The following is a 25,040-nucleotide window of genomic DNA, read 5'->3' on the forward strand; positions in this document are numbered from 1 at the left end:
GGTTAGCTGAGCAGCTTGCTCGAGCTTTCCAGGGAGTGCATAGCAAACCCCCGTATACATACAGATCAAATGAATGCATACAGATCAATAAGATACACACATGAGGCTAAATTGGAGGAGGCTGGGGTGGAGGTGGGATGATTGTGACAGCAGCAGCTGAGCAACAATGAGGTAGCAGGAATAACTGAGAATGAAGACGTGATTTAAATACACCGCCTTGTTGTTAGACACGCTGTGATTGGTTGAGAGGGGTAGGTTAGAACATCAGTCTGTCAGCTGATCACAGCTGGGCGTATGACTTCCGTGTCCTGCATGAACTTACGTTAACTCCATACGTTGAATTGGAAAAAAAAAAAATTAAACAAATTGATATTTTTTACCACCTTAACACAAAAAAGTACCGGAAATTGGTACCGTTGTGTACCGTACTGATTGCCAGGTACCAGGCATCACAACCTTATCATTTCAAATGTGAAAGGTACCCATCCCTATACAAAGCACCATCAGGCTTTGTTCCAGAGAAGGTTGTGTGTCACCAGGATATATACAGGAGCCACTGTAGCACAGGAAGTGATGATCCTTTGTCCAATCAATGGTCTGCAGTGTTCCTAGCTCCACCCTCTGGGGTTGGATTAGTATGTCCTGGGATTAGGCAATGGAAAGGCCACAAAATGTGTACCGTACTGAGACGAACCAAACTGAACCACTTGGTGGAAATGGGGCTTTGTACTCAACAACACCTTGCTTTCTGGATTAATTTACAATTTATAGAATTTTTTTTTTTTCTGTGTTTGAACATTCTAACAGAAGTCAAATTGAGTGGAGATTGTAGATTTTAATATAGCACATATAAGCTGCGTTTCCACCTAGCAGACCAGTTCCGTTCATCTTGGTACAAAGCGCACTTTGTGGCGTTTCCACTGACTTATCTCGGGACGGATCCCCAAATTACCGAGACAAGCCGTCCCACTTTTTGGGACCCGTTTGTATGGGTGCCAGACTGAACCGATTGGCTCTCGTAAGATGGAGCTACAACACCGCAGACCATTGATTGGTCAGAAGGATCATCACTTACCCTGCTTGACTTCACTTTGTATCAAAGAGCTACATGCCAATCACAGAGAGGACGACATGCTGCATGTCCTCCATCGTTGCTCTTTGTTTACTGTGTTGCGTTTTTCTTATTCGTTGGATTTATTAGCGGGGTACACTATGTCGCGCTGCTACGACGTCACATTATATTGTTTAACAGCTGTGGCTTTCGGCATCCAGCTTACACGTTGCCTACTACGAGAGGGCACAGTTTGCCGTGGAAACACAAACGGGATCAGGCTTAACCGAGCCAAACCGTGCCAAACCGTACAAAACCGAACCAGACTGCTTGGTGGAAACGCAACTATAGTAGTTATAAATGAGTTATATGATATATTTAGACAAACGCCATCTCAGCTGCATTGAGCGCTGACAGGGTAGCTGCAAATTTGCAACAACAGGCATCAAGGAGTTAACTCTTGTCTCTGCACTGCTTATACTCACACATGTACGGTAGAGGTACATATACATACGCCATACACCCTGTGTCTATTGTGTGTGAAGTGTGAAGGTGATTGAATGACCAAACATATAGGATCCTCTTAAGTGTCTCCAGATGCAGATGGTGATATGGTCTCTATCAGCCATGCAGACTGGGATCTTTGTGAACAGGCCAGGAAGAGGAGGGAAATCAGATTTCCTAGGGCGAGGTGGGAGGAGGGGGGGTGTGAGAGGAGAAGGAAAGAGTGAGGTGAAAGAAGGAGAAAAAAGTAAACAAAATGCAAAGCAAAAAAGCCTGAGGAGATAAGACAGCAATGTGATGACATCAGAAGAGAGAGAAGAGTTCAGAAAGGTGAGAGATGAGAACGAGGGGAGGAGGGACATGAAGGAGAGAAAAAAACACACACGGCTGGATTGAAGAGACGGGGCAGAGGTGTACCTTCGCACAGTCCCACAGTCAGGAGCTTGAAGGCCTCTCTCACCTCTCCATCAGCAATGTGCCTTTCATTCCAAACTTCGGCTCAAAGGATTAGCGAGGCACACGCGCGCACAGGCAGCAACAAACACACCGCTCAGAGCAATCCGTGCAGGTATAGGCATGCATTAATATTAACAGCAAAAGTTCTAAAAAAGGTGAGCGCTGCACTCAGTCAAATGAGTGTGCAATCCAACTGTTGTATGCACACAAACATACACCGACAGGCGCGCAGACGCACCAACGCCTGAGTCATCTTTCCTGGGTGGTCCTCCTGCGCAGATAAGGCAAGCATGTTTCCCCAGGGTGAAGTAAAAGCAACAGAGGGCAGGAAAAAAAGCAAAAGAAGAAAGAAGAGAGGGAATAGTGGGAGGAGGAAAAAAGGCCAGGGGCCTCTTTAAACTTGGTGTTTTGTTAGGAGCCGAGCTGCTCTTCATGTGCGGCGGGGCCTTCTATTTGCAGCGTGCTGTCAGAAGTTTCTCCCAAAGTCTGGATTAAAGAGATCCTCTAATGACACTGAGGCTGGACGACTTCAGACAGCAGCGAAAACCTCACAGTGCACCGCCTCCAGCCAAGGACACACACACACACACTCTCTCACACACAGAGACAAGCAAGAGGGTAAGAGCAGATACATACACAAGGGGCATGAAGCACACAGACATACATAAGCAAAGACAGCATGTGTACTGCGCCCACACACACACAGCAGCTTTAGTAGAACAAGGCAGTGTGTGTGTGCACGTCTACTGATCTAATAGTAAATAATAAAGGAGGTGCTAACCTCAAGGAGAGCTGGATGGCCGGAGAGATGCGCACAGACTCTCTTTTATCTTCACTTTTATCAAAGGATTGTGAGAAAGGTAAAGAAGAGAGTGTAAGAGAGAAGCTGTGGGAGGAGGAGGAGGAGGAGAGAGGTCTCCCTCCTGAGGTGTTAGAGAAGTGAAACTTTTGCTTTGCTGCCTGTCTGTCTGTAGAAATAAAAAGATGAGGTTTAGCAAGTCGACGAGGACAGCCCCTCTGAAAGATACCACCCGTATTGATATGAATTGACTTGCTTTCAGCGCTTTGATGCTTTCAGCACCTCTCGCAGCGTCGACTTCAAGCTGAAATGTGAAGACAGCGTGATGGCGGCGGCGGCGAACTCTCCATAACAGCAAACAGAACAGTTATCTCCGTCTTTTTCCGACGTGCACGCATGTCGGCACAGTTTCCTCGTTCTGATGAAAATAGTAAGACAATTGCTGCAGTAATGAAGACATGTTGCAACCGAGCTATGCCCACAGGGGGAACACGCTGTTCTCCATCTTTCCGTCTTCGTCTCTTTCAGCTGCTGTGAGCTACAGTAGAAAGAGAATAGGAAACAACTCTGAAATACGCGCCATATGCCCTGTGTGTGTGTATGTATATGTGTGTGGGATGGTGTGTGATAACATACATATATTCTGTTTATCAAATAGCAAATCAGTCGGTGGAGGTTGAGTTCAGGAAAACTTGTAAATGCAACTGCAGCTTTAAACCCAACGACGAGTCTTAAAGAAAAAAACACAGACCCTGGTTTTAATCAAGTGTTCAGGTTCTTACAGGGGAAGCAGACACTGATGCTGCTCAAGTATCAAGACAACAGAATGTGAACGCACCTATTTAAAGAAGTTAAAAAAGGTTGTCTTTGCAAACTTCTCCGTCTGTGTTCAAACATGTACCACACTCAACAATCTTCCTTACTGCAGACAAACAGTGTGTATGAAAAATTCATCCCTCCTCTTACTCACATTCTTATTCACATTCAAATCAGTCTTTGATCAAGATTAAGAATCGAATTTCAAAAATTGAACTTGACTTGTTCAAAGTTTGTCCTATGAGAACACACAGGATAAGAAAACTTCATGATGTTTAAATATTACATTTTTTATTACTTACTGTTATAATGGAATAATTAGGGCTGACACAATAGTAGTTTTGAAATGAATCTCTTAAATTCATAATTTAATTGATGTTAATCAAAGTGTTTTTTATGTGTTTGAAGAATTTTTTGAAGTCCATATTAGCAACACATAGCAATTCTTACCAGTTATTATCTCATAAATGCTGCAATGTTACACCAGTGTGGTCTGATTATAGGAAACAGCTCCACAGTGTTTATCCCATTTTAATGTCAAACAATCAGGTATATATAGTTTGCATTTATTATGCGATAGTTTCAATCACTCACTAACACACTTTCCAGGACTTCCAGTTCGGTAACTTTTTCTGTTCAGCTCCTGTTTGTGTGAAGCTATTATTCTCTGAGACAATAAACTACGGCTCACAACATGCCAACCTGAGGGCAGACCTGAGTCCTCCACAATGGGGATTAAGCTGCAGTCAGTTGATGTTTACTTATCCATAATCTCCGTCAGTGTGTTTTGGTGACGTGGTTGCCCACTGAAAAGCTTAAGCAGCTGCACCTGTATGCTTCGCTTACTGGAGTCTATATACCAGTGCTGTATGATTTGGCAAAATTGTGCAATTGTTTGGACAATATTGCGATCAGCGACTATTCCCCTCAGGGATAAATAAAGTATTTTCTATTCTATTCTATTCTATTCTATTCTATTCTATTCTATTCTATTCTATTCTATTCATTAAAATGAACAGGAATTTGTGTCTATATGTTTTTTTGTAGAGAAACATTCAGACATTTTTGATGGTTCTGAAATATGTACTTCTCAACTACAAACAAATATTAATTCTATTCCATTTAAAATTTAAAATAAGACCAGGGGTGGCCAACCAGTCAGAGGCCAAGAGCCACAAAAATGATCGTGGTACTACAAAGAACCACGTCACGCACGGGGTCTTACAAACACACTTCCTCTCACACATAAACCAAATGACAAAAATAGCAAATAAAAAACAATTCATTTCCAATTGTCAAAGCAAGATTTATTGTGCTTGTTAATGTGTTTCAACTTGTACGAGAGAAGAGAAACTGAAACTTAAGTATCAATCTGTACACCCAAGCATTGCTCGACACTGACCCCAGCGTTGGCATCAGTATATCAATATTTTAGAACACATTCTATTTCCATGCCATCTATGATAACTTTTACCCCATATTATTTTTTCAATTTCCAAATATCATGTATTTAGTTTAACTTACTTTAAAGATGATTAATTGATACTAAACCACTGATGTACATTAAGTACTCTGAAGGTATTTGAATTCAAACATTCATATTTTTCCTTAAATCCATCACACCTGAAGTGTAAACACCAACATCCCTTGAAATAATATTGATAAATGTAACTTTTGCGTTTTAGACCAGTGTTTCTTAAACTGTGCTCCACAGACCACCAGCGGTCTGCCAAGACTGTGAGTAGATAATGTTTCTTAATGGAAAGTTTAATGAAAGAAAAAAAAAAAGACAAGCTTACAAGGACTCTCAAAAGTTTCAGAGAGAAGGATCTAGCTAGCATTACTCCATAAACAAGCCTACAGACAAAAATCATCATGTATTGGTTGCTCAAAGACGAGGACAGTATAAAGATCACAAATGAAGACATGGAGACTCTTCAACACTGCCCAGGAGAAGGTGTAACAGTGACACAATTCAGCAGCAGTGAGCACCGTGGACACCATGGAAGCTAAGGTTAGCGCCAATGCTTAGGTGTAACCACAAGTCCAATCCACCAAACAGACCTGTTCGGTTCGGTTCGGTTCAGTACGGCGCGCATTTTGTGGCGTTTCCACTGACTTATCACGGGACAGATCCCCCAAAACCAACAAAAGAGCCAGCCTACTTTTTTGGGACCCTTCAGTATGGGTGCCAGACTGAACCGATCCGCTCTCGGAAGGTGGAGCAACACACTGCAGACTGTTGAATGGTCAAAAGACTCGTCACCCCGACAGCGGCTGCATTTCTCCTGGTGGCACACAGTCTTCTCTGAAACGAAACTTGATTGCACTTTGTATCAAAGAGCTATATGCTAATCACAGAGAGGACGAAATGCTTCATGGTGTCCATCTGTGCTCTTTGTTTACTGTGTCGCAATTTTCTTTTTCGTTGGATTTATTAGCAGGAAAAACTGTGTCGTGCTGCTACGGCGTCACACAATTGTTTAACAGCTGGAGCTTGCGGCATCTGGCTTACACGCCGACTACCACGAGAGGGTGCAGTTTGCTGTGGAAACGCAAACAAGATCGGGCTTAGCTGTACCAAACCGAGGTTGAAGTGAGGTTGCAACAAAAACTGCTCCCCCTGGTGGCTGGCTGCAGTATAGGTCAAAAAATCAGTCTCCCCAGTCATTCCAGATGGGCTGTGGTCAAACTTTAAAAAATCAATACTCCTCATAGAAATGTTTCTCACATCCAATTGTTGTCGTGATTTGAAGATATTATTTGGCTGCCTTGTATTCAAGTCCACTTTTTTTTCTGAAGAGTTTCGTTTTCATCAGTTATAAGAGGTTTTACTTCAATGTAACGATGACTGACATCTGCCATTCTCATGTATTTTTTTCAGGGATTGTAAAATATTTTTCGGAGGTAGAGTCAAGAAGTGATTAGACTCTTGAAAGAAAAAACACATATGATTTTTGTCACCTGGCTCCACTCAGATTCTCCCAGAATCCCTCACAGTCTCTACTGCACAGACTACAGTCTATGGGTGTAATATGTATGAAGCAAATTTATAACACACCAGTCTGCTATCTGGGCTGTTGTTCCAAGGCTATTTAGCCTGGTAATCTGTGAGTTGTTTCTAGGGGATAAGTTGTCCTTTGTCCCAATTTGAGAAATACTGTTTTAAGCTGAGAATTTTGTGACCTGGAGCACAAAAAAAATGAGCTGGGGCTTCCGCTGAAAAATTCAGCAAAGCCTTTAACACTGACTTTTGTTTTTAAGTTTAAGTCTCGTACATAATAGTAATTCATTATGATGCCATTTTTTGTCTTTAATTTTCAAATGACTTTATATAATCATTTTCCAACATCACAATATTATCTGCTTGTATACAAGTCACAAATGAAGTTTGTGTAAGTTTATGCAGGAAATAGAAGTCATGTGCCTAGCTGCTATGAGCTGACATTAGCTTCCCTACCTCACTCAACCAATCACAGCCTGTGTACAGTGGTTGAAAACAGACCTACATATGTTTTTTTCAGGGCTGATGCTGTCGCGGTTATTGGTAGTCAAGGAGGTCGATAACTGATGTTTGGAGACGATAGTTGTTCGGGGTACAAGTAAAAATATTGGCATCAAAATATTGAATAATACAACTCTAACACTTAATACTGTTTAAATGCCTTTAAGCATATGTTTATCAAACAGCTCCCAGGCTCAGCAGCATGTCTTTTTGAGTTAAACAAAAACACCAACTGTATTTCCATTTGGCGATGAATGTTTAAATCTGAGGAGAGTGCTCCTCACTGAACTGCAGTTATGGTAGCTCTTCTTCCACTGCCTACAGCCCTGATTCATTTAGACACACGATTCTTCAAACGGGGTAGAACAAGACATTAGGCCTCCACGGTTCCTTTGTTCTTAGCGCTGGGCCCGTGGTTTAATGAGTAATTTCCGTTTGTAGTGCGTGAATGGAGGACGTTCTCTATGAGCTGTTTTACTTCCCACGTTCCCTGGTTGCATCCTGGAATGTTATCTCTCTCTTTTACTTCCACCTCCTCTGATATGTGGATCAAACGCTGCCGGGAATCTGCCCACAGCCGGAAAAGTCATCAATCAGCCAACACTGGGCACACATGGAAAGTTACACACAAACACACACTCACTCACACACTCACAGACATATACAGAACATAGACATGAAGGTTGGGTGCTCACAGAGACACATAAAGAGTCAGAGAGTGGATAAAAGAGAAGGAGACCCTTCCCGTCACACACAGATATGCTGATCCAAGATCAGACATTACTGGCTGACATCAGTGCTGATATGAAGGACAATACAGACAGGAACTCGGAGCTGAAGACCAGATTTACTGACAGGACCCCAATCTCTGCGCTACTGTTAAGATTTCAGAGTGTTAAAGTCACACAGGACGCTACCAAGGATTATACCAAGTAGCTAGTTTGTGTTTAAGGCACTTTGATACATACAGAAAATTTAGAATATAGCTAAAAAAATGAGGTGTAGGAGAGGAAGTTTCATTAAATGTGAGGGTATCCAAGTAGCCTCAACACGTCAAAAGCAAAGCAAAATTTTTCTAAAAAGGTTGTTGTCCTGTTTGTTTTAAGTTTTATTTTTCTTATAGTTTTCTTTTTGTCAAGTAGTCAAGTTAAATACGATCGGGTTAGGATAGGGTTTTCTTTTGAAAGTCACTGGGTGTTTTGAATGGTTTCTTTGCACAAATCCCTGTCCCGCTCAATCTGCTTGTATGTGAATCTGACACATAGCAGCTTCGGCCTGCCACTAACAGGAAAAAACCCTTGCCACAAGTACTGTTTGATTTTTTTATGTTACTATTTGAGATGTTAAAAATAATTTCTACGGTAGCGAGTGGGTGTCAGACGATTTGCAAAAGCCACAACCAGGACGTAGGACAAAATACATGAATGCAAAAGCTAAAGGTCACAACAGACATAAAAAAGCTGCGAAAGTTAGTAAATGATTATCTTTTTTAACTTCATCTATGATAAATAAATCTTCCTAGGGGTCTCACCTATAGACTGTGAAAAAAATGGACGTCATCTTGCTCAGCTCGAATTGAGGTCGCCATAAAAGCTGCTCCCCCTGGTGACTGGCTGCAGTATAGGTTAAAAAATCTTTCTCCCCAGTCTTCCAGATGGGCTGGGGTTAAACTTTAAAAAAGCAATGCACCTCGTAGAAATATTTCTCATGTCTGATTGGTATGGTGATTTGAATATATTATTTGGCTGCCTTGTATTAAAGTTCTCTTTTTTCGGAAAAGTTTCGTTTTCAGTAGCTATAAGAGGTTAAAAATGAGTTTTTACGTCACGTTTAACGATGATTGACAGCTGCTGTTCTTATGTATTTTTTTCGGGGATTGTAAAATATGTCGGGAGGTAGAGTCAAGAAGTGATTAGACTCTAGAAAGAAAAAAATATATATTAATTTTGTCACCTGGCTCCACTCAGACTTTCCCAGAATCCCTCACAGTCTCTACTGCGCAGACTCTGACTGCTACAATGGCTGCGCCTGTGATGGGGGTATTTTGGCTTCAAAACTGTAAGTGGCGGGGCTACACTGTCCACTCGATGTACAGTCTATGGTCTCACCTTGTAATATCTTTCATAGTTCTTATATTTTTTTATGTACCGGAAAATACATCATCTTATATTCAATAACGTTAGCATTAAAGCTATAGCTGAAGCTGAAGGTAACAAAAGAAAACAATCATTTACTTACTTTCACAACTTTTCAACGTTAGGATAACTGTCCTCTGAACTTCTATTGTGTTGTGTTGTAGCTTTTGCATTCCTTTTGTGGCTGTTACATTTGTGTTGTTGTGTTTGCATTCATGTTATTGCTTTTGCAAATTGGCTGACACCTAGTGGCCACCGTACATTTCCCACCCATAAAAAATATGTTACATTCGCACCTTAAAGTGATACTCCGGGATGGAACAAGTTGGGTCCTATCACAAGGTTTAGGGCAGAAATTACCCCTACAGCAGTGTTTTTGTGCAGCAGAAGCCCAGAGCGCTCGCACCAAACACCCCCTCCCTGCTCCTCTGCCGGTTTCCTCTGCACTCAGACGGGGCAATATTTTACTTGACCAAAAACACAAATAAACGGACTCCCACCGAAAAAATCTGATATTGGTCTGCATTCACGCTTTATTTAGAGAATTTTCAGCGCGTTACTTTCACACAAAAACACTGCTAAATAAGGCTCAAGTTCTCATCGTGTCTCTTCGTCCTGGCAGACTGCCTGCGTTTGTTTATATCTGGCACACAGCGTGCGCGGATTGATACACTAAGCGGCGAGTGCCTCGTAGCCAGCTGTGGCTCTGCAGCGGAGGTAGCGTCGTTTTGCGACACGATGAGAACTAGAGCCTTACTTAGCGGTGTTTTTTGTGTGAAAGCAACGCGCTGAAAATTCTCCAAATAAAGCGTGAATGCAGACCGATATCAGATTTTTTTGGTGGGAGTCCGTTTATTTGTGTTTTTGGTCAAGTAAAAAATGGCCGCATCTGAGTGCAGAGGAAACCGGCAGAGGAGCAGGGAGGGGGTGTTTGGTGCGTGCGCCCTGGGCTTCTGCTGCACAAAAACACTGCTGTAGGGGTAATTTCTGCCCTGAACCTTGTGATAGGACCCAACTTGTTCTATCCCGGAGTATCACTTTAATGTGCTGCAGAATGTTGTCTTTTGATATTTAGATCAGCAACACATGATGGCTGATCACAAACTGACAGGATTTGGTTGTCGGCATACTGAAAAACTACATGGCCATCCTACAGTATTGAACAATAAAGGCAGGGCTTTGTAAGGTTATCAACTGCAACCTTTGCGTGTACATGAGTAGCAGTTGAAAAACACCTGAAGAGATAGAATTGGATATTTATCTACCTTCCTCCAACAACTTTAATTTTGATTAAAGAAAATAACTTTATACGCCTCAAATAAAGAGTCTTAGGTAGTTTAAGGAGAATCCATGCCCACGCAGAAACAAAAGTGATAAGAACACAGATGGTTTAACAAACTTCAGAAAACAAATGTGCAGTTCAAGGTTGACATAGACATGTGTTGAAGGACGTGCACAGACACACACACACAAGCACACAGCACACACAGCAATTGAAGCAGCTCTTTGCCTCTGCAACAGAGGGTATCCAGCACACCTGTTCTTGATCCACTGCTGCCATTCCTTCCCACAGGCAAAGTCATCCTTTCAACCCCCTCAGAAACTAATGCATATATAACTAAAGAACTACAGACAAACTGCAGCTGCTACAACTAGCCCCCGTGAATGTGGGTATGTTTGTGTGACTGTGTGTGTGTGTGTGTGTGCAGGAGCTGTGTCCCTCGTTAATGGTATGCATGCATAAAAGAGAAGCACCTAGATCACATGGACTCCATCTAAATGTGACAAAGAAATGTAGAGGCAGCTCTGCGTGGTGTACAAAGAGCAGAACACCTCGTATATTCCCTCTCAGCCTCAGACACAGACAGACAACGGTCACTGTTGCATTATGTAATGTCTCTGCTGTCACATCACCCGGGACGCTACAACAGGACCTTCCCTTTGACTGGAACTAGAAGTTACTGCTGGATAGGCTGCGATCAAAGGTGTGTATCCTCTTCCCAACGTGTGTGTGTGTGCATGGAGGTGTAAGTTAGAGAATGCAACACTGCTGAAAGATGTAGAGACAAGGACACTAACTCAAAGCTGTGTTTGTGTGCAAGTTTGAGGGACAGAGAGATACACATAAAGACAGAGTGAGGAGAAAACGCAAGAGAGGTAGTGTATGCAGGCCCATGCAGGAGAATGACACAAGAACGCTAATTTAGAGGTGTGTGTGAGAGCATGGCAGAACTCGGCAGGCAGGCAGAAAGACAGGAAGCACTGCTGTTGGGAGCAGGAACAGCGGTGCTGATCAAAGCCCAGGCGGGTGACACTATGGGCGGAGTGCCATTGTTTATTCACCAGCCACCTCTCCCTTTTGGCAGGGCGAGGTGAGCATGTGCGCTTCTGTGTGTGTGTGTGTGTGCGTGTGTGTGTGTGTTTGAAGACAGTCAGCAAGAGTTTGAGACAGAAAGAGTTCGAAGATACAGAGTTGGAAAGATAGGGTGAAAGAGGGAGAAGAGACAAGGCCTGTGTGTGTGTGTGTGTGTGTGTGTGTGTGTGTGTGTGTGTGTGTGTGTGTGTGTGTGTGTGTGTCTCAGCGTGTGTCTTTGTACCTTGCTCTTGGCAGGCTAATGTGGGCTTGAGTTCTGTCAGATTTGGCAGATGCACATTTCAGGCACATGCACTCTCATACACACACTTTTGGAGACACACACTTAAACACTGCCCATCCTCATGTCTGCACATACACACACAGCTTACACACACACACACACACCAAGGTAATCCTGATAACCTCACTTTTAAACTTTATAACCTCACTTTTAAACTCTACTTTCACCTCAAACCCCTGTGTCTCATCAAAGACTAAACTGACTTTATCCTGACGCCTCACGTAGAGACAGACGACAAACACTGGCTTTGTTCCACTGTGCCACGGCTCCTATTCTCCTTCCCCAATTTGAATACACTGAACGGACTGAAACAAACTACTATCTTACTTTTACCTTTAACATAATAGGCTCTCCCTTTTTTTGTCTTCCAGATGATCTGGAAACTGAAAAAAAAACTGACAGAACTACACCAACTCCATAACTGTGGTGCTTCCTACACAATAAAGGCAGGAGTTATCAACATAACAAGACCTTTTTTATTTCAAAAATAAAACACGAACTCACCCCTCCAGACCTCCTAAAAGTCACTCATTTATTTTTTTTCTCCAGGCTCGACTATAGCGACTCCCTTCTTCTCTGGTATAAATAAAAAATCTCTCCATCGCCTCCAACTGGTCCAGAATGCAGCAGCTAGGCTTTTAACTGGTTTTAACAGACAGCATCATATCACTCCAGTTTTAGCCTCCCTTCACTGGCTTCCTGTGAGTTTTAGAATTTATTTAAAGATTTTATTGATTACTTTTAAAGCATGGAGGTGGGCCCCAGTTATTTAACTGAGCTTTTAGTCCCATACGTGCCAGCCCGCAGCCTTAAATCCTCTGGTGAAGGCCTGCTGGTCGTTCCAAAGTCGAGACTCAAAACTAAAGGTGATCAAGCTTTCTCCATCCGAGCTCCTCGACTTTGGGACAACCTGCCAGAGGAGATAAGGCGTGCGGAGTCTGTTGCTTCTTTTAAGTCCCTTTTAAAGACTCACTTTTACAGACTTGCTTTTATGTGATGCCGTCTATTACTGTCTTTTACCATATTTTAATGTCTTTTATCTCTATCGTATTTTGTTTTACTGTTTTTTTTTTTACCTTCTTTTACTCCTTTTCGTTAATTTATTATGTGCTATTATTATTATTTTAACTTTTTAATGGTTCACCTTTTTAAACTCTTATATATATATATATATATATATATATATATATATATATATATATATATATATATTATTTTGTAATGATAAAATTATATATATATATATATATATATATATATATATATATATATATATATATATATATATATATATATATATATATATATATATATATATATATATATATATATATATATAATTTTTAGACATTTTTAAGTGCCTTAACTCTTGCTCATGTTTATTACTGTATTTTATCATTGCCACTTATTTTTTATTATTTTGTAATTTTATCATCATTGTTCATTTCATCTTTTTATATTTTCTGACCTGATTTCTGCTTTCATCCCCCCCCCCCCCCCCCCCTTTTTTTTTTTTTTTTTAAATTGCGTTTCCTATTCTTGCTGATTTTATGTTTTTTTATGATTGGTCCTCATGGTCTCTTTTTAGACTGCATGGTTCTTGTATTGTCTGGGTTCCTATATAATACCATAAATTATGGAAAGGACCTCTTCACCTCATGTCTTTTTACATTGTCTCTCTCCTTTAGTCTTGATTTAAGCTGTGCTTTTTGTTTTTACTGTATTGTGCTCATTGTTTGTTTGTGTTTTATTATTTTGTGCTGAATGATAAAGCACTTTGTAAAGTATGTTTTTAAAAGTGCTATACAAATAATAAAATTATTATTATTAATTGATTAATTATTATTAATTATTTCCCTTATCTTTAGGGATGATAGTGATGAGATTTTGTTGGTACCAATGCCCTTATCAAAAGTCTGCTTTACAGGTTTTCTGTGCCAGCAACATTTTATTTAGTTTATAGGTAAATAAATAGTAAATTGGTCACTGGATCTGGATATCTCTCGATATAAATAATAGGGTGTGACAAGATCTAGTGCCACGAGATCTTGAAAGATTAAACTGTGGCGATACTTAGGGTACAGCCAGGGCAGATGCCTTTCAGACTGTAGATATTCAGTTTTCTATTTGCGACCTGTGGAGGGCAGTTATGCATCTTTTCAACCGTTAGTCTGCCAGAAACTGAGAAGAAGAAAAGGAGCAGGAGCAGCATATGGAGCGCAGAAGGAATGACGTCGGAGTCTAAAAATAATCTCATTGAAGATGCCCCTTCACCACTTTTAAATTTTTTGTGTGGCAGCATTCCGGTTATCCTGTGGAAATAATTAATAGCAACTGAGTGATGGACAAGATGAGGACAATATGTACGCAGTGCAAAAGAATAGTGCCATACACTGCTGCTAATACGAGCATGATGCTAAGGCTCATACAAAACCATCACAGCACGCTTCTAAAAGCAACTGATGACGAAAACTGTTAAAGGCCAGACAGCACTGACGGACGCCTTTGCTGCTAAACTTCCAGACTCAAGCGCCAGAGCCACGATGACAACGAGAGACATCGGAATTTTTATTGCAGCTGATATGGGGCTATTTTCTGTGGTAGAAAACCAGGGGTTTCGGCGTTCGTCCAGTCCGATATTGATATCCAATATCAGTCCAATATCAGCAAAAAAACAAGTATCAGTATTGTATCGGAATGCATCTAAAATCTCCAATATAAGCAGTTTCTGTTACCCATTGGTTAATAATAAATGGGTCAGATTTTCCTCATACCTACTGTTGCTGACTACTGTTCTCTGTTTGAATAATATCACTTAATCAAGCCTTTTCTAACATGACAGAAATACTACAAAATAAGAAATAAAAGTATGCATGTTTAATGCTGATATCATATCGGATAAATATCGGTATCGGCCAATACTCAATGCTGCAGTATCGATATTGTATCAGAAGTGAAAATGTGATATCGGGACATCCCCAACTAGAACTGAAGTACAACATCCCATCACGCACGCATTTTACTCTCACTGTGGTTCAAAGCATAGCTTTCTGTGTCTGCTACTTCTGTTCCAAGTGAGCGGGTATTCTGAACTGCAGGAGACATAGTTAATGCCCAAAGGTCTCAACTGCTTCCAGAAAATGTAGATATGCTCATATTCTTGAAAAAGAACATGACCATAGCTTGGGCTAGGCTGTGTACTGCTTGAAAAGAAAGGGTCAGTCTCTTTGCACTTTTTTGGACTCTGTATTGACAGAGTAGAACTTTGGTTATAGTTTTGCACATATTGCTTCGATTAATTTCTTTCTTTAATTTTTTCATCCTAAAAGTAGTGTGAAAATATTGTATTGTCTTGTTATCGCGAACCCAATATCATGTCTCGTTCTCGTGATCCAAGTGTATTGTCACATCCCTAATGAATAAGTAAAAATTGCACGTCACTTGACATTAGGGTGACCAGGTGCTTACAAGCCACATGTGGGACAAGGAGTGTGTTTGTGTGGGACAATGTGGGACACGTTACCACAACGCTGAAACAAAGTCTAAATGTTTAAATAACGTCCATCTAACTCTCAAACTTATAAACATTTCTATTGAGACCAGGATGCTAGCGCCTGAAATGAGTTTCCTCCGCAGGGTGTCCGGGCTCAGCCTTAGGGATAGGGTTCGTAGCTCAGATATCCGGGAGAGGCATTGAGAGGAGCCAGATGAGATGGTTCAGGCATCTGGTGAGGATGCTTCCTGGACGCCGCCCTCGGGAAGTGTTTCGGTCATGTCCAACTGGGAGGAGACCCAGGGGCAGACCCAGGACACGGTGGGGAGATTATATCTCTTGAGTGGCCTGGGAACGCTTTGGTATCTCCCCAGAGGAGCTGGTGGAAGTGGCCGGGACAGGGGTCATTGGTCTCCTCTGATGGCACTGCTGGACCGGACCCGGATAAGCAGTGGAAAATGAGATGAGATGAGATGACACTCCCTTCCAGCAGACTGTGTGCTACAATTTGGTGTTAGCTGAAGGTTTGTATGATAATTTGTTACCTGACAGTGTTGAAAATTCATATTCTGGATCTCAGTATCTGGAATATAGTCAGGATCTGGATCATACTTTTACATCTGTCAGAAATTATGGTGACCTTGTCTTGTATTGTTTTTCAAAGCAATCCGACCATTTATCAAGGAGTTATACACACATATGGTGAAAACGGCCCTATCTCTCAATAATAAAGAATCCTTTAAAAAAAAGTCCTGGATCCAGACGGTGATCCTGATCACGTCCAAAATTTAATCACTTCTTCTTTATCCCATTTCAAACATTTCCTGAAAATTTCATCAAGATATGTTCATTACTTTTTGAGTTATGTTGTTCACAGACAAAGTCTTCCAAAAATATAACCTCCTTTGCGGAGGTAAATATGTCAATAAGAGTTGCTGGCCCTTGGTTATTTTCACAAAATCAAATGTGGCCCTCTTTATTAAAAGGTTTCGACACCCCTGGTTTAATCCATTATTGCACTTCTTTTTTTCATCTGGAGGTCAGTGTCCTTAGCCTCCAGAGCGCTCCCAGATGGGCTTTCAGAGTATAGCACAAAGAGACTTGAGCTGGCACTGAGATCACTTTTCTTGACACAGGAGGTCACATCAGAAAGATAAAACTGCCAAACTTCTTGGTGCTGTTCTGCTGTGCCTGCTACAACCTGAACTCAAGTATCACACCCAACAGCTTTCCCACGTCACCAAACCAAACACTTTGATTTTCAGTCTATTTGCAATTCAAACTAAATGAGGCCAGCAATGCAAAGCGAACACACATTGATGTGTTCATACCAGTATCCACACACTCACCACACAGATATACTCCTCTGCCTAAATGTCACTTACGCGCAAAAAACCTAGAAAATGAGCACATTTAACTGTACAACTGTTGTTCTAAAAATGTCTTTATGAGATACAAAAGGTCCCTGCAGTTAACACCCACATTTAAGAAGTCACAAGTACAGTGCAGCCGCAGAGGGAGCTAAATTCAGGCTAGAAACGGCAGAACGGGGCTGGCGAGGAAAAAAAGGGACATCTGATCCGGTGCAGCGTGCATTCAGAACAACTGTTTTGGGATTATCCCGATTCAAATGCGCGGCTAACTTTGATGTTATTTTCTTCCCCTCCCATTGTCTGAAGCCCCTCGCTCTCTTCATAATCCCAGCCCTTTGAAGTGAGCAGCATGGAAACAATGTCAGCAGGCGACACACTCCCTCTGATGGCCCACTGACAGCTCTCTGCCATGTCTTTCTTCGTTTTTTTTTCCTCTCTCCCCTTGTCCTTCTGTTTGTTGTCTCAATCCCTACACTTCCTCCATCCTTTTGTTGCTGCTCCGTCTCTTTCTTCCCTTTCATTGTTTACCATCCCATTCCTCTTCCTCTTCCAATTCTTTTCAAGTTCACTCAAACTCTTTATTCTCTTTCTCTGTTTTCTCTTCTCTTGCTGTTCTTCTTTTTCTGATTCTACCTTCCTCTCACTCATTGATCGCCTTCTTCCCCTCACGTCTGGCCTTCTTTAATAAGCAATTCAGCCATTAATTGGAGTCTCATTAGCGGGTGGTTAATACAGAGGGGATCGTAGTAATGAGGACACAGATAATGGAAACAGAAAGCCTTTGTCTGCTCCCAGCACAGATGCCAGGGCCTATGTCTTGTAACACAGCGAACAACAGAGAGGCCTGTGTGTGTTGTGTCATGATACAGTTAGATCACAAGTCACAACAAAGCAGAATGAGTGAGAGCAGCCTGAGTCAGTATAAACACTGCATGGAAATTATAGTAAATAAGGAATGAATTATCAAGATTCTGTGTGTGTAACTGCATCACTTTCCTCTAGTTTTTGCCTTCACTTAAGAAAACACGTGAAGCCTGCCCACAATGCAGCTGTAGTAATAGATGTACTAAATAAATTGCTCATGACTGAATATCCGGAGACACTTCATTGTGACAGCTCATCTCCTTCATTGTTTTGCATGCGTGGAGTCCCTCTGGAGATGGCTTCCTGCTGCTTTGTAGATAATAATCCGAGCACAGTGTCACATTGAATGTGTTTCTTTTTGAATGAGAGGGATACAGAAACATCTGACGATCACTATGGGGCTTGTTTGGAGCAGTATAAAGAGTTTTGTGAATGGTCTAAAACCAGTGTTTCTCAAAGTGGGGTCCCAGGACCATAGCTAGGGGGTTTGTGGAATAATTTCAGAAATGCCTGTAAAAGTATGCTACAATGGAGAAAATAAGTATAAATTTAAGTACTGAAATTTCTACTAGACATTGGTATTAACTCAAATAATCCACACATGAAAAAAAATCACGACATTCAAGTCCATAAATAATGATAATGTGGAATTAAGCAACCTGATTGTTGCTCAGCATCAGAATGGAACTGGTTACAGACTTATATCAAAGCACCTGAATATTCCAGTCAGCACCGTTGGAGCCATTATTCACAAGTGAAAGAAGCACCACCTTACCATCAACAGGCCAAGCACAGGAGTTCCTTGCAAGATTTCTAACCAGGGAGTCCGAAAGATAGTCAGAAGAGTACTCAACAAGCCAAGGACCACCCTGAAAGTGCTCCAGAAAGACCCAGAGGCAGCAGGTACAATTGTTACAGAGAAAACAATAGGCAATGCACTCCACCGCCATCGCCTCTATGGACGCTCAGCCCGTAAGACTCCATTCCTCAAGAAAAGGCATGTTGAAGCTGGTTTAAAGTTTGCTTAACAGCATCTTGACAAGCCTGTAGAATACTGGGAGAATGTTGTCTGGTCAGATGAGACCAAAATTGAACTTTTCAGCTGTCATACTACATACCATGTTTGGAGGAGAAATGGCTCTGCACATCAGCCAAAAAACACTATACCAACAGTGAAGTTTGGAGGTGGGAGCATCATGGCATGGGGTTGTTTCTCATCTCATGGTGTTGGCAAACTTCATATAATTGACGGAACAATGAATGGAGCCGTGTATGGGGGAATTCTTGATATGAATCTGCTTCCCTCCACCAGGGTGATAAAGGACTCAAAAAGGCCTGTTACAGCCTATAAGGAAACAACTACCATAAAAACTACCCAAAATGTAGCAATAACCCAAAATATAACAAACTGTTACATTTTGGGCAAAAAGTTTTTACATTTTGGGTTTTACAACTTTTTTTTTTTTTTTTACATTTCTGGTCAATGTCATGTTTCAGGCTCTACCAGGGCCTGCATATTTCAATGATAAATTCATGAAAAGTAGGCTTACACCTGCACTGTACACCTCTGTTTTGGGTTTTCTTCTGTTATAACAGGGGAAAACAAAGAATAAAATCATAAACTTTACAAGCTGTGTATTTTGCTGTTCCAAACTACTTTTCTTTCAGGGTAGAGGAGGCAAAATGGCTCTTTTGATAGTAAAGGTTGCAGACCCCTGGTTTAGACAGAATGATTTGGACTACAGGACCCCATCAGGAAGTCTGAGCGTGGGGGCAGAGCTGGGAAAAACATTTCCCAGAAGTACTCCTCTTTATGATAAAAGCAGGTTTGAGTTCAGGGCTGGGTCTCCAAGCGTCTGTGAGGAGTGCATATCTAAACGAGGGGCTCACAGACCTGCCTCCTTTACTACGTGAGGCAGCTGCGACCACAAACAGACAAGGTTGTGTTTGAAACATGTCCTGATCCCAGACACAACAAGTCTTTATTTAGTGAGCCACACCCAATCAACTGCCACTGTGTCCCTGCCTGGTTGCTGGGGCAAGAGGCAGGATAAAAGATCCTGTGAGTCCAGAGGAAACATCAGACTAGAGAAGGGCCAGGGTTGGAGAAAAGAGTGATGTAAGGAAGAGAAGGTTTCTGCACATTTTTAAAGTACTGCACTTTATGTTAAGATGGTGAAAGAAGGGAGGAAACTTTTAAAAGCTATTAGTTGCACATAGAATCTTCAATGTTAGACCCCCCAATAATCTGGTGTCCTAACTATTCATCATTAAAGCATCAAAGTCCAACAATAGGATACTTTTACCCTCTATTCTCCTTAACCTCCCTAAACCTTATAAACTAATATCATCTGACACATTAAGTGTGATTAAGACAGGCAAAGAGAAAAAGACACAAATCAGAAGCTAAAGTCAAGACTTAAAAAAAGGAGCTGGAGTGAAGTAAAGTTTAACAGCAAAAGAGAGTGACAGTCCTGATATAAAGAGGTTCAGGTTTAAGAAGCAGGGTGCAGCAGACAGATTTACAAGGTTCAGCCAGACACAGAGCACACAGGCCACTTTAAGACACTATGAAGTTTGTGAGTGGCCCTAAAAATGACAGAACACACATGCGTACGCACTGTGACCGTGCTTACACAAAAGGAAAAGTCTACTCTATGAAATTCAGACCCAGACGAGGAGGATTAAGTTTACTGACGACCCCGAGTCTGAGGGTCTGCCTCTGCGGGTGAAAACGACATAAACCACAGACGAAGGATAGAAAGTAAACGAGACAGGGCAGATGAAGAAGATAGGAAGATAAGATTATATCCAGACAACTTGAACATTTACAAAACTGATGCTCCCAGTAGTGGTTCTTGATCTGTTCAGAGTTTATACTGTAAATGGTCTGACCACTTACCATTTTGTTTGCACATTCAAGTCTAGGGGTCAGGTGTCTGGGTTTAGTTGGGACAAAGGGGCAAGGGCAAAAAGTTAGGGCTACACTCATAGCCGTGTGACAGGAGAAAACTACCAGAATGCATCGAGAATCATCACTGAAAATGTCTTTTCTTCGTTAGTGAGGTTGCAATCACTATTATTTTTATTCTGATTACATTTTAAACGATGCAAATAATAATAATAATAATAATAATAATAATAATAATAATAATAATAATGATGGTAGAGATGGGTATTGAATGAGGTACTTTTATAGGTATGGACTGAATTCTGTCAAAAGTACCGGGTACCAATTCACGTAAAATTAAAAGGTACCATGTTCAGGTATCTTAACACATCGTTGTGACTGTGAGGGAGTGGGAGAGTAGGCGATTTTCCATGCTGGAAATGAACACAGCATTGTAAGGTTATATTGAAAAAAAAGTTAAATAAAAAAAAGCTTTATTATTAAAGTAATTCATATTTCTTACCACATAAACACAAAGAAGTACCAGAAATTGGTACCGTTGAGTACTAGTACCGATTGCCAGGTACCAGGCATCGGTACAGAATCATTTCAAATGTGAAAGGTACCCATCCTTAGATTATGATAATAGTGGTAATAATAATAAATATACTTTATTTATACAGCACTTTTCAAAAAAAATGTTAAAAGTGCTGTACAAAATAAAACAAACAGTAAAAGAAAGAGAAGAAATAAAGGAGGCGTAAAAGAGAAATATGAGGAACTAAAGAAAATACATCATATTAAAGGCTAAAAACCACCACCAAATAAAGGAAAGGAAAACATAAGAAAAAATAAAACACTAAAAACATTATAACAGATTAAAGACAAAAGATAAGATTTGAGAATTAGATTCATGTGGGAAAATGAGAAAAGGATCCAGCCTTTGATAACCTACAGTAGGCGCTAACAGGGTCAAATACTGTTATCAGTCAGGATAAACAAAATGCAAAATGTCAGGTGATTTTAAAGCTGGTTTTACTACATTAAGGCATCTTACTACAACTTTGTGTATTCCTATGTTCAGGTATTTATTCTATGTATTTAAATGTAGGGTACAAACTTAAACAGCAAACATTTACTTTTGGGGTTATAGTAATGCAGTTATTCTAAAATGTAAATCAAAGTCAACAAACTACAAAGGGATCTAATTAAAAAGTCTATATGTGTTTCCAGAGGGTGTGTACACTATCATCTTTACATGCTGTAGGATTCATGACTAATGATGTTTTGTATTGGCAGACAGAGGCCATGCTGGGTCAACATGAAGCCTCACCTCACAGCGAATCCATACTTACTTTGCTGTTTGAATATTAGTTGGTCAAAGTCAAAGAAGTAAGTTTTCCTGTTTATCAAAGTTAATAAATTACACAATTTTAAAGTGAGATGTTTCTATTTTTCCCAGGAAGTTTTTATAGCTTTGAACAGAAACTGTCACTTTACAGAAGCCAAAATACACGGTAACTTATTTCTAATTTGTTTTCTGTATCAACACGTTGTCAGATGTTATTTATTAGTGTCTCAAGTCTGAGTGGTCTCACCAGGATTTCCAAACACTGACCTTGCTGGCCCGATTGGCACTTTGAGTGATTGTCCTCCTCTCCTCGTCCCATCGAGCGTTGCTCTCCTCCAGCTGCTTCTCCATCGCCTGCTGCAGGCGAACAGCCTCCTCTTTGGAGTCGCACACAGATGTCTGCAGCTCTGCAATCAACTGTGGGTGACACAAATCTTTGATTTCACTACAGGATTTAATTTGATCTCCAGTCTATGAGTTAAAAAATAAAAGAAAGTGGATAGGTGAAGGAAGGACATATTATGTAACCAGTGTGACGACAAAAAAATAAGCTGCTGGCTCATTTATTCTTGGGGAGCATTGATTAAAAAAAGCTACTTTTGTGCTGCACTGAAAAAAAATAGTTGGACCAACTTAAATGATTGCTTCCATTGGTAACACCTAAAGAATTTCAGTAATTTGAAATGAAGTTAATAAGTTCAATCAACACAATTGATTAAGTCAAATGAACTTAAAAATTTGATTGTTCTCAAATCCACATTTTGCATCAGTCCAACTTAAGGTTTAAAGTTGTTTCAACTCAATAATTTGCAAAACCTCAAAGTAAAATCTGACGAGGTGTTTTTATACTTTATTGCACTGTAAAAATGTGACAAGTTGAGCTTACTTGAAAGAATCTAGGAAAACAATTGCACTAAGAAAAGTTAGTAAATATAACTAATAGTCTTAAGTTAAGTTTACTTTACAGTCTATTGTACTGACTTAATTTTAACTGTAAGTGATGAGGGAATGCAGTGGATATTAGGCCCCACTGTACATTAAGTGCTAACCTGCCAAAGACACAGGCTTTCTGTGCTCCACATGGCATGGACCTGCTGTCTGTGCCTTGTGGCATGGACCGTGTACCTTTAAGTGTGTTTAATGTTTTATATGTTTATAAATGAGACGTGTTGATGGGCTAAAATTGTGATTAGAAATGACAAACTGGGTTTTGTCTTCAGTTACATCTAGATTACCACTACTGAGAGAGTATTTTGATTGGAGCCCTCACTGCCGTGCAGCACAGGCAGGCAGCTGGTCCATGCCATGGAGCACAGACACACAGTCTCCAAGTGGTATCTTCATGTGCATCAAGGTCTCATATCCACAGCGTTCACACCTCACCCGTGGTTTTTCCTTTTGGGTTTTGCAGATTATTGAGTTGAAACAGTTTAACACTTTAAGTTTGATGCAAAATGTTGATTTGAGAAGAATTCAAATATTTAGTTTATTTGACCTGTTAAGTTGTGTTAATTGAACCTGTTAATTTAATTTCAAATGACTTAATTCATTAAGGAGTGACCAATTGAAGCAATTCATTGGAGTTGGTCCAACTACTTTTTTTTCAGTTGCAGCAAGACAGAATTTCAAGTTGATATGACCCCCAAAAAATACATTGAAAACCTTAACTTAAAAATGTTGAGTTGGATTGATTAAAAAATTACATCATTTCAACTGATTGAAGATTCTCTTTTCACAGTGTAACATTTGAAACTGATGATGTTTAAACTAGGGCTGCACGATTGTCGCAATCGCAATCTAGATGTCAGCACATGCAACTATGTAATCGCAAAAGAGGATATCGCAATCGCAATCGCAATGTCAGCACATGCAATTCAGATTTTTCTCCATGATAACCAAGGAAGTCTGTAGACTCATCATGACACAACTTTTTTTATTAAATCGCAAGCACAATCGCAATCCCAATATTGTCCGCCTAATCGCAAAATCGCACCTTTTCCCCAAATCGTGCAGCACTAGTTTAAACACACATGAACTGGAGAGAAAACTTGTTGCAAAACAAAAAATTCAAAACTGTCCACTTCACTCGTAGACTAAATGACTGGTACCAGACGGAGGTAAAAAAAAAATATGCCTTCACATTTGTCATGGATTTCAGATGGCAGTAACAATCACCTTGAAACACTGCTTTTCCCAGAGTCTCATGTCTTGTGTCTTTTTTGAGACTAGACAGAAGAAACAGAAAAAAAAGCAGAGGAAGAGAAAAAGAAGAGGGGTGTAGAAAAAAAATATATAGACAGGAAGGAAAAAACAACTTCCTTTTTTGAAGAGCAGAGTGACTTTGTGTTGGTGAACTTGCGGTGCACACCAAGATGAAAAGGAACTGCCTCGGCTTTGAAATCCTCCAGTCAAAATTAACATTCTATTTAAGCCACTGTCAGGGAAAGGCAGGGGAGAGATGAGAGAGAGTGAAAGAGAGGGGGAGAGGAAAGCAGAAAAGGGGAAAGAGAAAGAGACATAGTTAGGGGGGGAGCAAAGCTACAGCTAGCTTTGGGCGAGACAGATAATTGTTTACTGTGTTCAAACTCTGGAGGACTGGGCCTGCTGGAATCTGCGCACTGTGTGGGAGTATGGGAGTTAGAGTGGAGCGGGTCGACCACAGATAGGGAGAGATGGGGGGAGAAAGGGGGGAGAAGAAAGAGTGACAGAAGGGGAGAAAGAGATGAGAGGGAGATTAGGCTTATTTTGTCAGAGGGAGAGCCACATGAAAGCAACAAATGGCACATTATTACGGGAACATCATTTCAGGGCCTAATAATTATTTAGCAATATGGATTCCCTGCATCTGCTGGTCCTGAGCCCCAGGCGGTGGCGGCACTCTAAACTACTGAACTCAGCTGTCTGTCTTGTTATTCCTGTATATATATATATTTATACACACACACTGCAGCACCTTTTTTCTCTGTCTGATAGCCAGCCAGGCCTTTTTAAGTCTGTAATTGGTCTGGTGAGACTTGTGTTTTTTCCCCAGCCTGCTAGCATCTCTGTTTAAGGCTAAAGGCGGCCCTACCTCTTCATGAACCTGCGGTAAAAAAGGGAGAAATGAGCATGTCTGCTGGTTATTTGCTGTTTGTAAACAGAGCGGT

At 40.8% G+C, this 25,040-nt stretch overlaps 1 protein-coding gene across 2 annotated transcripts in view; it reads right to left on the minus strand.

The window, feature by feature from the left end:
• LOC141809443 (axin-2-like) overlaps positions 1–25,040 on the minus strand; it is a 211,143-nt gene that overhangs the window by 57,394 nt on the left and 128,709 nt on the right. For both annotated transcript variants that reach the window (XM_074696462.1, XM_074696460.1), the window contains exon 23: positions 22,162–22,311. In XM_074696462.1, the coding sequence (XP_074552563.1) occupies positions 22,162–22,311 (150 nt within the window). The remainder of the gene's footprint in view (positions 1–22,161; positions 22,312–25,040) is intronic.

The sequence above is a fragment of the Halichoeres trimaculatus genome, unplaced genomic scaffold (assembly GCF_033239565.1).
Source record: "Halichoeres trimaculatus isolate MK-OKI-2021-1 unplaced genomic scaffold, fHalTri1.1 fHalTri1_scaffold_20, whole genome shotgun sequence".
NCBI lineage: Eukaryota > Metazoa > Chordata > Actinopteri > Labriformes > Labridae > Halichoeres > Halichoeres trimaculatus.